Source organism: Bombina bombina, chromosome 6 (assembly GCF_027579735.1).
Source record: "Bombina bombina isolate aBomBom1 chromosome 6, aBomBom1.pri, whole genome shotgun sequence".
NCBI classification, from domain to species: Eukaryota; Metazoa; Chordata; class Amphibia; order Anura; family Bombinatoridae; genus Bombina; species Bombina bombina.
The window spans coordinates 1,006,277,229-1,006,292,933 of record NC_069504.1 but is presented as its reverse complement, the minus strand read 5'-3'; the positions used below and the strand labels follow the sequence as shown (position 1 = coordinate 1,006,292,933).

The following is a 15,705-nucleotide window of genomic DNA, read 5'->3' as shown; positions in this document are numbered from 1 at the left end:
TCTGCGGTTCATATCCCAGGTGTAGACAATTGGGAAGCGGATTATCTCAGTCGCCAAACGTTGCATCCGGGCGAATGGTCTCTTCACCCAGAGGTATTTTTTCAGATTGTTCAAATGTGGGGGTTCCCAGAGATAGATCTGATGGCCTCTCATCTAAACAAGAAACTTCCCAGGTATCTGTCCAGATCCCGGGATCCTCAGGCGGAAGCAGTGGATGCATTATCACTTCCTTGGAAGTATCATCCTGCCTATATCTTTCCGCCTCTAGTTCTTCTTCCAAGAGTAATCTCCAAGATTCTGAGGGAATGCTCGTTTGTTCTGCTAATAGCTCCGGCATGGCCTCTCAGGTTTTGGTATGCGGATCTTGTCCGGATGGCATCTTGCCAACCATGGACTCTTCCGTTAAGACCAGACCTTCTGTCTCAAGGTCCTTTTTTCCATCCGGATCTGAAATCCTTAAATTTAAAGGTATGGAAATTGAACGCTTGATTCTTGGTCATAGAGGTTTCTCTGACTCCGTGATTAATACTATGTTACAGGCTCGTAAATCTGTATCTCGAGAGATATATTATAGAGTCTGGAAGACTTATATTTCTTGGTGTCTTTCTCATCATTTTTCTTGGCATTCTTTTAGAATACCGAGAATTTTACAGTTTCTTCAGGATGGTTTAGATAAGGGTTTGTCCGCGAGTTCTTTGAAAGGACAAATCTCCGCTCTTTCTGTTCTTTTTCACAGAAAGATTGCTATTCTTCCTGATATTCATTGTTTTGTACAAGCTTTGGTTCGTATAAAACCTGTCATCACGTCAATTTCTCCTCCATGGAGTTTGAATTTGGTTTTGGGAGCTCTTCAAGCTCCTCCGTTTGAACCTATGCATTCATTGGACATTAAATTACTTTCTTGGAAAGTTTTGTTCCTTTTGGCCATCTCTTCTGCTAGAAGAGTTTCTGAATTATCTGCTCTTTCGTGTGAGTCTCCTTTTCTGATTTTTCATCAGGATAAGGCGGTGTTGCGAACTTCTTTTGAATTTTTACCTAAAGTTGTGAATTCCAACAACATTAGTAGAGAAATTGTGGTTCCTTCATTATGTCCTAATCCTAAGAATTCTAAGGAGAAATTATTGCATTCTTTGGATGTTAGAGCTTTGAAATATTATGTTGAAGCTACGAAATCTTTCCGTAAGACTTCTAGTCTATTTGTTATCTTTTCCGGTTCTAGGAAAGGCCAGAAAGCTTCTGCCATTTCTTTGGCATCTTGGTTGAAATCTTTAATTCATCTTGCCTATGTTGAGTCGGGTAAAATTCCGCCTCAAAGAATTACAGCTCATTCTACTAGGTCAGTTTCTACTTCCTGGGCGTTTAGGAATGAAGCTTCGGTTGACCAGATCTGCAAAGCAGCAACTTGGTCTTCTTTGCATACTTTTACTAAATTCTACCATTTTGATGTATTTTCTTCTTCTGAAGCAGTTTTTGGTAGAAAAGTTCTTCAGGCAGCGGTTTCAGTTTGAATCTTCTGCTTATGTTTTTTGTTAAACTTTATTTTGGGTGTGGATTATTTTCAGCAGGAATTGGCTGTCTTTATTTTATCCCTCCCTCTCTAGTGACTCTTGTGTGGAAAGATCCACATCTTGGGTAGTCATTATCCCATACGTCACTAGCTCATGGACTCTTGTTAATTACATGAAAGAAAACATAATTTATGTAAGAACTTACCTGATAAATTCATTTCTTTCATATTAACAAGAGTCCATGAGGCCCACCCTTTTTTGTGGTGGTTATGATTTTTTTGTATAAAGCACAATTATTCCAATTCCTTATTTTATATGCTTCGCACTTTTTTTCTTATCACCCCACTTCTTGGCTATTCGTTAAACTGATTTGTGGGTGTGGTGAGGGGTGTATTTATAGGCATTTTAAGGTTTGGGAAACTTTGCCCCTCCTGGTAGGAATGTATATCCCATACGTCACTAGCTCATGGACTCTTGTTAATATGAAAGAAATGAATTTATCAGGTAAGTTCTTACATAAATTATGTTTTTCTGAATCGGTCATTGAGACTATGATTCAGGCTCATAAGCCTGTGACTAGAAGGATTTACCATCAGATATGGCGTAAATACCTGTATTGGTGTGAATCCAAAGGCTATTCTTGGAGTAGAGTTCGGATTCCTAGAATTTTGTCTTTTCTCCAAGTGGTTCTGGAGAAAGGTTTATCGCAAGCTCCCTAAAGGGTCAAATATCTGCCTCGTCTATTTTGTTACATAAGCATCTGGCAGATGTCCCAGACGTGCAATCGTTTTGCCAGGCCTTGGTCAGGATCAGGCCTTTGTTTAAGCCGGTTACTCCTCCCTGGAATCTTAACCTAGTTCTTCAACAGGCTCCGTTTGAGCTGATGAATTCCTTAGATATTAAGTTGTTATCTTGGAAAGTTTTGTTTCTTGTTGCTATTTCATCTGCTCGAAGAGTTTCAGAGCTCTCTGCATTACAGTATGAGTCTCCTTACCTTATTTTTCATGCGGATAATGTAGTTTTGAGTATTAAATTAGGGTTTCTCCCTAAAGTGGTTTCAGATCGGAACATTAATCAGGAGATTGTTGTTCTTTCCTTGTGTCCTAAACCACCTTCTCAGAAAGAACGTCTGCTACACAATCTATATGTGGTGCGGGCATTGACATTTTCGTCAGTCTTCTACTCTCTTTGTGGTTTTCTCGGGGAAATGTAAGAGGCAGAAAGCTACGGCTACTTCTCTTTCTTTGTGGCTGAAGAGTATTATTTCCTTTGCCTATGAAACTGCTGGACAGCAGCCTCTTGAGAGAGTTACGGCTCATTCTACAAGGGATGTTTCCTCTTCCTGGGCATTCAAAAATGAAGCTTATATGGAACATATTTGCAAGGCTGCAACTTGGTCCTCTCTTCACACTTTTTCAAAATTCTATAAATTTGACACTTTTGCCTCGGCTGAGGCCTCTTTTGGAAGAACGGTTCTTCAAGCAGTGGTGCCTTCCGTTTAGGTTCCCTGTCTTGTCCCTCCCTTATCATCTGTGTACTCTAGCTTGGGTATTGATTCCCAATAGTAATTAGATGATCCGTGGACTCACCGTGTCATTAGAAAGAAAACAAAATTTATGCTTATCTGATAAATGTATTTATTTCTTGACACAGTGAGTCCACGGCCCGCCCTCTTTGCTTAAGACCGACATTTATAACATACCCACAAAATCTGACACCTCTGCACCTTGTTGCTTCCTTTCTTTCCTTTGCTTCGGTCGAATGACTGTGGTTGGAGGGGAGGTGATATTTAACAACAGCTTTGCTGTGGTGCTCTTTGCCGCCTCCTGCTGGGCAGGAGTGATATTCCCAATAGTAATTAGATGATCCGTGGACTCACCGTGTCAAGAAATAAATACATTTATCAGGTAAGCATAAATTTTGTTTTTATTAACTTTTTTTTTCTAGCTGCAGTTTTTAGTTTGCTCCTCCTTTTTTTCCCCTGCTTGATTCTTTCCTTCCTTTCTACTTCTCTTTTCTTGGCTATACGTCCGACTGGATTACTAGAGAGGTGAGAGGGAATTACTAGAGAGGTGAGAGGGATTAAGTACTCTTAGAGTTTTTGGGAATCTTTGTCTCCTCCTAGTGACCAAGAGTTAAATCTCAGGAGTAATGCTTGTGGACTCTCACTACCATAAAATAAATTAAATTATCAGGTAAGCATAAATTACGTTTTTTTATTTGTCTAAGACCATGAACTGCATGAAAAGTGAAAATAAACTTTTTCTTCTATTGGTATCCTCAAGAACCAAACTCCTGTACAAACGCACCAACCTGCAAGTCCTCTTTTCAAAGATGATTTGCTTGCCAATAAATATGCAATAAAATGATATTCATAGTCACTGATAAATCTTTATTGTTCTTGGTGACAGCACATGATGCTCCAACAGTTATGATGATAATTTGTACATGTGTTCCAACTGTCAAGCACAAGTTGTCTCCTCTTCCACTCACAGCTTGGTTAACTCTTCAACTGTTTAATGAGGGAAGTTATATGCAATTGGAGGTAAAAATCTCTTTTTTGTTCGTTTACACTCTTGCTATAAAGGGTTAGATGTGATGTAAAATACTCTTGAAATGAAATAACCTTATTGAAGCTAGTTAACCATCAACGTCATAAAAATATTGTGGTATACATAGTAGCACTTGGCATTTGTTAAAATTGTACTCTGTGTGATAGGATGGGGTTGTGTGGCAATTTTGCTAAAGACTGAATGTCACCAGCTTCCCATGAGTTAAAATTAAAGGGACCAGGTTTCAATATCGCATCAAGCAGAATTTTTCAATTCTGAAAAACAGAGGATGACAGAGTTTTGATTTAATCTAAAAGAGTACAAAATCCTTCATATTGCCTTTGAATAAGGTACATTTTAAAAATGTAACAAGACAACTATTTTTATCCTCCTCAATGTAGCTCAATATTCATTCATTTTTGCTTAGCATATATTTTATATTTCAGGGAAGCTATCGCTGTAGCTAAAGCAAGACTGTTACCTGATGATCCTGTGCTCAAGGATTTGTACACCAGCTGGGCAGCAGTACTGGAGCAAGATGGCCACTACTGCATGGCAGCAAAATGGTATGTGTAGGAAGGACTGCAGTGCTTATATGGATTCTGTATTTAGCCATACATTTTCATAAATCCCAGGCCACAATGGATGTAAATATGAGATATAGATAGATGGATAGATAGATATATTTTTGTTTGTTTGTTTTATTTGCGTATCCAACATCCTTTTAGTTCTTAATAAGGTAATCTTTTTACTTATATAGTGACCTAGTGCTCTGCTTCTGTGTGGATTCTGCTAATTTTATAGACTTTAGGTAAAGAAACAAAACTTTTATTAGGATACAAATATATATACTTGTCGTGAATGAAACACTGTTAAGAATCTTTCATTAAAAAATGTTTTTAAGGACTTAGATACCTCAGATGCGTGAACATAATTTCTGTAGCAAGTGAAATAAAATAGTTCATATAGCTTTTTTTCTGTGTGACTATCTCAGCTATTAAAACACATTGTGTGAACTGTGATCTTTGCCTGTTCTGTCAAAGCATGCGGAACCCATTACACTTTTTTTTTATGTAAAATGTGAATGGTATCGTATAAGAATAACAATTATTTAGAAACCTAAATGAAAACCATAAAAAGCATAACGTCAGACAGATAAATGTATGTTACCGGTGATGGTGTTAATATTATAAAAAATTTACGTGAGAGGGCAATTTTAGCTAATAATAGTTATTTAAATGAACAGTCACATTGAATAAATTGTTACTAATAAAAGTAAGCTGGCACATTTTAACCCCCATTGTAACTTGGAAATAATAATTTTCTATATTATTCATTCATATTTTTCCTTTTGCTTTAATTTGCCTGCTAAAACCTGGACACTTAAAAAAGCTCAACCATTATATGTATGTTCCAGTCATTTAGGGGCAAGTTCACCGTATGATGCAGCAAAAGTTCTTGCCAAGAAAGGGGACATATTGTCTCTGAGCACTGCAGCCGAACTCTCCTTCATCGCAGGAGAAAAGGATCTCGCTGCGTCATTTGCACTACGCTGTGCACAGGAACAGCTCACTGTAAAGAACTGGGTGGGGGCCCAACAATCACTTAAACAGCACCACAGCTTACTGGTAAAGCATTTGTAAATAGCTATGAAATGTCTGTAGGAATTAAATTACATTGTATTTTAAAAATAATAATAATAATTGGTATTTTCTTTAATATGTTTGTTTGTATTATATCAACTATGCAGTCCTACTTTTCTTTCATTGTGTTATGTTTGCATGTGTTGTGATACTTGAAGAATATCTATTGTTAAACATTTGTAAGTATTTTATTTATATATGATAATGATCATTGGGCTTCTTTGTCTTTAAAGGGCCAGAGGCTGGTTTTCTGCACTAGTGAGTTGTTGCACACACATCTGGAGACAAAAATAGCAGTAGACTGGAAAACACAGAGTACCCCGTGTTATCATGTCTGGGCAGAGAGAAGCAGTGGAGAATCCTTTATGGCCAAACTTAAAGAGCTGTGGCTGAGTGAGTTTGCAGTGGACTCAGTAGAGTGTTACTCTGAAGTTTATCAGCAATTGTCTACATGTGAGATCCCTTCAACAACTGCAAACACCAACCCCAAGCAGGTAATATAAAATACCGCCTACATATGCGACTAAACTGAAACAGACATAATGCAAAGGTGTATTTGAAGGATAATTTGTGTATGCAAAGATATGGGAACCTGTGAGGAAAATGTGTAGGCTGTGTAGCAATATTTTGAACATGGTATTTTATGGTATGCTTTAGTGATTAACAATGTTGTTTTGCTTATAAGCAAATTGTTATATATATTTATATATGTGTGTATATTTATTCCTCAGATTCAGAATTATTGACAGTCATGAACTATACTTTACTACTTCTTTGCTGCCTACCCTTTGATTTAAGTTGTTTAAATATCTTCATTGGCAAATTATACTAGGGTAAGGCAAGATTATCATGAATCAATTATACCACAATTTATATATGTTGGCCTATGTCTCTAAGTAACACCAAACTACCCTTCCTATTTTTCCTACTACTGAATAGAAAAAAGGGAGTGGCAGGTTAAAGAGCAGTCTTCTACCAACCTGAGAATGTGGCTGTTTTTGAGTTTTCTGTCTGGTTCTATTTAAAAGGACAATCTTCATTGAAGAGTTCTACTTCGGAACATAAGCAGCTATGGAGGGTCTGGTTTATTACAGAGGCTTGAAAGTGCTTACACTGACTTTTTTGTTTTACTGAATACTTTATTTTAAAAAAAGGGGGAGGGTTCTATTGAACATGTAGAACTCTATACATTTTGTTAACTTGTAAGCCTTAACTGCCTAAGATTATTACTGGATCTTAGGTGTTTGAAGATAATGGTCTGAAAGATGGATTCCTTCTTGGGCTTCCTTGTCTCTTCCCAAATTATAGATTTTTATTTTGTTTAAATGGTGAGTTAGACATGTGTGCAACGCTATAAATTTAGTTTTGTTTTCATTAGTTAAATAAATAATTTTGTTTTGGCAAATTAGTTTAGTTAAGTTTAAAAAAAAAAATTGTTTCCTCAAATTAGTTATGTTAAATTTAAATCGTTTTTTCGGATCCGTTCGTTTTTTTTTGATCCATTCTTTATTCATGTGCATTATTCTATTCTGAAGTTTATGTTTAAGTTAAGAATGGATACGAAAAAATGATTTAACATAACTAATATGCTGGCGATTGCCGAAACAATCTAAAACCGCTGCCACCACCACCCACATCACCGACGCTAAATAAAGCTATTAACCCCTAAACCGCCGTCCCCCCACATCGCCAAGACAACCTAAACCTATTAACCCCTCAACTTCCACCCCCCCACCCCATCGACACTAAATTGACCTATTAACCTCTAAACCGCTGTTCCCCGACATCGCTGACACTAACTACACCTATTAACCCCTAAACCGCAGTTCCCCGACATTGCCGACACTAACGAAAAGTCCCACAATATCGCCAACACTAAATAAACCTATTAACCCCTAAACCACTGTCCCCACATCGCAACAACCTAAATTAAACTATACTAACCCCTAAACAGAACACCCCCTAACTTCAACATAATTAAAATAGACCTAAGTTAAAGTTACAATTATTAATTACCTATTTAAAAATAAATACAAACTTACCTGTCAAATAAAAGTAAAACCTAAGCTAGCTACAATATAACTATTTACTAACTACCTAGTTAAAAAAAATACAAACTTACCTGTTAAAAATAAAACCTAAGCTTACACTAATAAAACCTAACATTACTAAAAATAAAAAACCTAACATTACTAAAAATTAAAACTACAATTACATAAAATAATAAACACTAAAATTACAAAAAATAAAAAAACTACTATTACAAAAAATAACAAACAAAATTATCCAAAATAATAAAAATTATTCCTATTCTAATACCCCATTTAAAAAAAAAAAAAACAAAGTAAAAAAATGCTAATCTATAATAAACTACCAAAGGGCCTTTTGTAGGGCATTGCCCTAAAGTTAACAGCTCTTTTGCAAATAAATAAAAACCAAACGCCCCCTAACATTACAAACCCACAAAATAAAAATAAACCTAATCTACCCATTGTCCCAAAAAGGGCATTTGTAAGGGCATTCAATAACAAATTAAATTTTACAAAATAAAAAAAAATATTCCTATTCTAATACCCCGCCTAAAATATACAAAAGCACCCCAAAATAAAAAAAACCCTAATCTATAATTAACCACTTATAGCCCTATAAAAGGGCATTTTGTAGGGCAGCCCTAAAGTTAAGAGCTCTTTTGCTAAAAAAAATTACAGCAAACACCTCCTAATATTACAAACCCACAAAATTAAAAAAAAACTAACTAAAAAAACATCATCTACCCATTGTCCTGAGTAGGGCATTTGTATGGGCATTGCCCTTTAAAATGGCATTCAGCTCTTTTTCGGCCCATTAAAATAAAAAAAGCCCTAATCTAAAAACTAACACTTACCCCAAAATCAGTACTCACAGTTGCTGAAGTCTGGCAACTTCAGCAACTGTGAGTGCTCTTTAATGTGCTCTCCTTGTTAAATTTAGAATGTTTAACTTAATAGGTATACTCACTTGAGTTAAAATTGTCTTAGAGGCAGTCTCGCTAGAATCATAGGCTATATACCTGTAGCTGTAACTTGTTGTTATATTCCGTCAATATATTAGTTGCAAAGCTTTACTACCGTGAATAAGAGATTAATCAACCTTACGCTTATGGAAACTGTGGTTTATTAACTTACTAGATGCACCTAGATGGTTTTTTACCAAAGCAACAGGTAGAACAACATAATAACTTTAAACGACTTAACCTGGGAAAAAGGGGAAGTTTTACACCGCAGTTGCACTCTAATCACAGATTTAATAACAAACCTGCAAACTTTAAACAAGGTACAACCAATCATTCAAATCCTATATCCGTTGACAGGAGTACAGCTCACAGAAGGTATTATTGTGCTATTTTTATAAAATTACAGCTTGTACAAAAGAGCCAAAGTAATTTCAATGTAAAAATTCATTGTTGCAAACTCCTATGAGCAACAACGGCTTACTTGCCATTTCTCTAATACATTGAACATACCTAATGTGAAGTCTTAATAATATCTCTAATAACTAAAACACACCAAGTCAGCTAAATATAAACTGCCAAATATTGATCTATCTAGTACTCAGAGATAATACTGCAACTAAGTCCCGCAAGGATTCAGTAACTCAGTATAAGCTACATGCAAGACAATTTAAAGAGGTATTACCTCTGCACACTTGAATCAGCAATACTTCAGTTGTATTTGAAACTCAAGCCAAAAAAAGGCTAAATAGTATCTAATATCAAATATAACACTCAGTAATAAATATAAACAGAACTATACTATTACTGATTTTAAGGATACCTATATCATAACATATTAATACATTATAATACACAGGAGAAGTGTTTTTAAATCTTTGTGGGCAGCAGAACACCATTCAAATTCGCTGTTTTTTTTATTAAAATTAATAAGTTATTTTTTATTTTTTTCTGTACCATATCTCGGTATCTTCTTCATCCCTGCGGAGGCGGAGTGGTTGATGCGCGGAGGTCCATCGGTCCGACATGGCAGTCCTCTTCATGCGATTGTCCGCCGCACACTGAGGATTCAATGCAAGGTACCCCTTTTATATTGGGGTAACATTGCATTCCTATTGGCTGAAAAATTAAATCAGCCAATAGGAATTCAAGCTGCTTAAATCCTATTGGCTGATTTGAACAGCCAATAGGAATGAGAGCTCCGCTGAGATGAAGATAGAAGATGCCGGTCCCGCGATGGATACAGATGGAGCCGCCTGGCTGAAGATGCTTCTCCGCTCGGATGAAGATCTTTCGCCGGACTTCAGCAACTGTAAGTACCGATTTTGGGGATAGTGTTAGTTTTTTTTTGGGGGGGGGGGGGTTGTATTTTTTTATTTTAATGGGCTGAAAAAGAGCTGAATGCCCATACAAAAGCCCTTTTCAGGGCAATGGGTAGATTAGGTTTTTTTTAGTTAGGTTTTTTTTTTGGGGGGGGGGGTGGGGGTTTTGTAATGTTAGGGGGGTTTGTTTTTATTTGTTTGCAAAAGAGCTGTTAACTTTAGGGCAATGCCCTACAAAGGGCCCTTGGTAGTTTATTATAGATTATTTTTTTGGTTTTTTTTAAACAGGGTATTAGAATAGGAATAATTTTTATTATTTTAGATAATTTCGTTTTATTTTTTGTAATAGTAGTTTTTTATATTTTTTTTGTAATTTTAGTGTTTATTTTTTGTAATTGTAGTTTAAATTTTTTAGTAATCTTAGGTTTTTTATTTTTAGTAATGTTAGGTTTTATTAGTTTAAGCTTAGGTTTTATTTTTATTTTACAGGTAAGTTTGTATTTATTTTTTTTGGTAGTTAGTTAATTATTGTAATTTTAATTTAGGTGTATCTTAATTATGTTAAAGTTAAAGGGGGTGTTAGGGGTTAATAGTTTAATTTAGGTTGTTGCGATGTGGGAGTCGGTGGTTTAGGGGTTAATAGGTTTATTTAGTGTTTCAGTTAATGTCGGCATTGTGGGGGAATTGCGGTTTAGGGGTTAATAGGTTTAGTTAGTGTTGACGATGTTTGGGAATGGCGGTTTAGGGGTTAATAGGTTTAGTTAGTGTTACAGTTAGTTTTGCCGATGTGGGGAAATTGCGGTTTAGTTAGTGTTGGCGATGTTTGGGAACGGTGGTTTAGGGGTTAATAGTGTTTCAGTTAGTGTCGGCGATGTGGGGAAATTACGGTTTAGTGGTTAATAGGTTTAGTTAGTGTTGGCAATGTTTGGGAACGGCAGTTTTTTTGTTTTGTTTTTTTTTTATTGGCATTCAATCCATATAACAACAAATAAACCATACATTTAAATACCACATAGGTACAGAAAAAAATAGTAAATAATAGTTGGTTATAGAAGGACATCGTCAATTATAACTGTTGCGTCACATATGAATTCAAACATTGATAGTCATCTTTAGACCAAAAATAATATTTGGCTCACTTTTTGCACAAAAATACCCGCAACAAGATTATATAACCACATCTCTTAAACAATCTATTCATATAAGTAAAGAGACACGGAGGAAAAAGTAGAGGAAAGAAGAACTGACAAACAAGGTCCAAAAAGATATCTATTTCCAACCTCCCCAAACTGACATGTTATGTGCTTATATAGCAAGGATTCCCTATATCTGTGATATTATATATTGATTGGACATTCTTGTTTTTTTTTGGTGTCCGTTGTCTTATCAATTAAGGATCTTTAATTAAGACGTAGACCTTTGGTCAACTATTTGAAGGGCATGCATGAAAAAAACAGAAGAAAAAAAAAAAACTTAATATATCTTAATAGATATGTAACTTTGTATTTATATATTATTAACTGTAACAAATTACCATAATTGTCTCAAGGGCGCCCCATACATCATTTAGGAGCTAGGTCATATTCCATACATCATCGCGAACCAACCGCCCTCCATGGTGCGGGAGAGATGAGAAGGGAGAGAAAAAAAGGAAAAGAAGAAACACGGCGGAACAGCAGTTTAGTGGTTAATAGGTTTAGTTAGTGTCGGTCATGTCGGGGAACTGCGGTTTAGGGGTTAATAGGTTTAGTTAGTGTTGGCGATGTCGGGCAACTGCGGTTTTGATTAGAACAAATCAATTTGATCCAAAAATTCGGAAACAGATTTATTCATTTTCTGAATTTTTTCGGGATTTTAGTTATGGTGCCGCTTCGGAAATTCGGATTCATTTGAATCTCCAATTCGGCCGAAAATAAAATTTGGCCGAAATAAATTGCACATGTCTAGTGTAAGTATGGGTTTGTCTGTCAACTCTAAGGGGTCCATTTTATTTTAGTGTAAGATTGCTCTTCATCTTGATGATTTGGCTTTCTTTTAGTTTTAGGATTTTTGTATTTGACTAAAATGTCTTTTAGTAATTATTTAATTAAGATATAATTCTATTAGTCACCAAATATGTATGTTTGGTAATCATGAAGGAAATTCTTAGCTAGTTACTTAATAATTATTACATTAGGATAACCATTTTCCTTGCTCACAGTTGCTGTTACAGCTCTCTCATGAAGTAACATTATCTTCTCTGAGTTGCCTGTCAATGAAATGGGACGATGCCGCTCCATCATTCCTCCAAACACTTTCCCGCTGTCATCAGGCTGGACACTTCACCCTAATGCAAGATGTTTCCAAGCTGCTGCTTCCAAATGGTAAGCGTATGTATTTATTTTCTTTAGAAGCAGGGTAGCCAGCGAACTATTTCAGCAACATGTTTCAAAAGGGAAGTAATAGTTTTTAGTCATATGCATTAGTGACATTTGGCAGCAAGCGAATGCCAAAGATTGCGGCTCCATTTTTGGAGCCAAATTTCTTCTTGTGAAGTGCAACACACTAAGACCTGTGCAAATCCAGATCTTAGTGTGTTGCACTTTCAAAATAAGATAGTGTAGTATATAAAAAAACACGATTAATAGGGCGTAGTTATAAGATTATTAACACAGATTAATATACATTCACATTTATTTAAAATATGAATGAAAGCTAGAATTTTGTGTGCATCTATATAGTATTGCTGATTGGTAGTGCAGACATGGTTCATATGAGTACTCCATGTTAAAAACTATTTTCAAAAGCTTATAACTTATGAATGGGCCAACATACTAGCCTTAAATGTGGCAGTTTACCTAGGACTGGTAATCACTACAAATTGATTTGAAACTTTGAATTAACATATGAATAAATACGTTTCCCATATGCTTATATAAGAATTTTTAGACCATGCTACATCCAAAACTACAAAATGATTTTTTACATATTTGGCATTGAGGAAGAGTTCATGGAAACATGCCCTTCCTTTATTTGTTGATAACACGTTCATTAGACCTAATGATAAAGAGCTTTAAAATTGGTATGAAAGCAATTTTGCTCAGCCATCGCGCAATTAAATTTAAAAAAAATGGCAAAATCAATTTTATGAACATGTGAGGGTGATATTTTCAGTACGGGGCTGTCATAACCCTTTATACCGATGTTCAATATTGTTCTAATCTTTAATATAATTTTGATTTAAAATGATATTTCAGTCTTGACTTCTATTGTATTTGGGGCCATGTTATACTTCAGTTTAAAGGCCCAATGTTCCTAGAGAGAGGGATATGGCTGCACCTCACTGATGAGGCCCACAGAAAGGTCATCTGGGGTTCTTTTTCAATGTTCAGAGGAGGATTTCCTGGTGTTTTGTGTCTGGACTGCCCTTTTAGGCAGGATCAGAACAAAATACTTCAGGAAGGTTCTCCTCTGTGTGGTAAATGTTCCTGATCCAAGCACTCAGTCAAGGATAACACCAGGTTCTTTGAAGAGATATTGTTTATTGACCACACACTCCTAATAATCATTAGTGGAGAATTATGCATACTGCAGATTCTGAAGCTGGGGGGTCCAGCATCCAGTTATATGCAGGTTACATGATTACATAAAACAATGCCCATCAGTAATATTTACCTTTTTAAGGTTTTGTTTCTGTTTGCTGGGCGAACAGCGGTTCTCATAAATCAAAAATCCTTTTTTAAATTGTACAATTTAAAGAAATAAGGAACAGTCCAGTTCCTAGTTTCTGTTGATCTTAAACCTTAAACTAAAATACATTCTTACTGAAACAATAGAAAAAAACGATAGCACTACGAGTGTTGTATCCTATATCATAAGTCCTTAATTAAATCATATGATCTCTAATAATTTAGTTTAGAGAGGAAGGGGTGCTGTACATAAAAATAACTAGTATTTATTGGAAAATTATGTACATAATTAGCACTCTATAACACTGTACAAATATTATCAAAGTAGAACAATGTGGTGGTATTGGTGCAACGTAGGAGTAGATGTTACTATATCCCCAAATAATTGAGATCCCCTAATGTGCAACCAATACTATTACAATATAAGTACCAGTGAGGGGAAACAATATCGAAAGCCAAATTTTTATTAATATCTAGTTTTGGATATACAAAGGATTTCCTTGTGAGTAAAATAACAAGGAGTAATGGATAAGTATAAAGGTAAAATACTCTGCCCTGTTGTGTGTTCCACGGTTTAGGCTGCTATTGTTCCCATACTAAGTTAAATACCAAATTAACACTGCAACATAACGATCTTAATTTGAATACAAAGTTGCAACTAAGGTGGCAATTTCACATATATGAACAGGTGAAATGAATTATCCACTTGACATGAAGCAACTGGTTTATTATTTCTCAGTTTGTGTTCAAGAATGTTTAGGTGCCAGTGTTAAAGGGACATTATACACTTATTTTTTCTTTGCATAAATGTTTTGTAGATGATCTATTTATATAGCCCATAAAGTTTTTTTTTTTTAAATAAATGCATAGTTTTGCTTATTTTTAAATAACATTGCTCTGATTTTCAGACTCCTAACCAAGCCCCAAAGTTTTATGAGAATACCGTCAGCTACCTTCTCCAGCTTGCTCCTGTTTGTGTAAAGGGTCTTTTCATATGCAAAAGAAGGGGGAGGGGGGAGTGTCTTATTTCCCACTTGCAGTGGGCTTTCCAGCTACCTTTTCAACAGAGCTAAACTGACAGCTTCTAAGTAAGTTTTTAAACAGTTTTATACTGGATTTTTATATCAGTATCTGTGCATCTTATTCTTTATAGTAGTGTCTATTACATGCAGTTATATGAAAATGAGTGTATACTGTCCCTTTAAGGTATAATCACAATGTTAATATATGGGGGATCTGAGTACAATAAGTGAATATGCACGGGCTGAAACTGCAAGTGATATAGAACAAGTCTAGCATTTGTGCCAAGTAGCGTTCACTAGGTGATAATATTCCTTAAATAATAAGCTGTTCAATTGGATTACCTTCACTTAGCATATAAATATACACATCCAGGTTGAGATGTAGCGCAATATAATACAAGTCTGAAATTAGGGCTACGCATAAAGAGTAGACTGTATACTAGGTACTAAAATTCTTAGGCATTTACATCATAATAAGAGAAGCCATTCTACCTAGCTTTTCCTGTGTGTGATTTTTCAGCTATTTAGGGGTTAGTCCAAATCTAATCAGTATTTACTATGATTACAGGCGACACAATTCGTCAGCCATCACTGCATATATAATGGGATTAGTAAAATAGGCAATCTCGAGAGGTCATTTGATAAAGCCTACGGGCGAAACATGTCAGGGGGAGTGGGGATGTTGAGTCTTTTTCTCTCTTTTAAAACAACAATTGTGGTGTATTAGGTGCTCTCGAGATTGCCTATTTTACTAATCCCATTATATATGCAGTGATGGCTGACGAATTGTGTCGCCTGTAATCATAGTAAATACTGCTTAGATTTGCACTAACCCCCTAAATGGCTGAATATACACACACAATAAGGGAAGCCATTCTACCTAGTTTTTCCTATGATGTAAATGCCTAAGAATTTTAATACCTAGCATACAGTCTACTCTTTATGCGTAGCTCTAATTTCAGACTTGTATTATATTGCTTATCTCAACCTGGATGTGTATA

General features: G+C 35.6%; 1 protein-coding gene across 1 annotated transcript in view; it reads left to right on the top strand.

The window, feature by feature from the left end:
• GEMIN5 (gem nuclear organelle associated protein 5) overlaps window positions 1-15,705 on the top strand; it is a 212,199-nt gene that overhangs the window by 180,760 nt on the left and 15,734 nt on the right. The window contains exons 23-26 of the mRNA XM_053718712.1: window positions 4,507-4,626; window positions 5,478-5,688; window positions 5,937-6,197; window positions 12,215-12,377. Of these exons, the coding sequence (XP_053574687.1) occupies window positions 4,507-4,626; window positions 5,478-5,688; window positions 5,937-6,197; window positions 12,215-12,377 (755 nt within the window). The remainder of the gene's footprint in view (window positions 1-4,506; window positions 4,627-5,477; window positions 5,689-5,936; window positions 6,198-12,214; window positions 12,378-15,705) is intronic.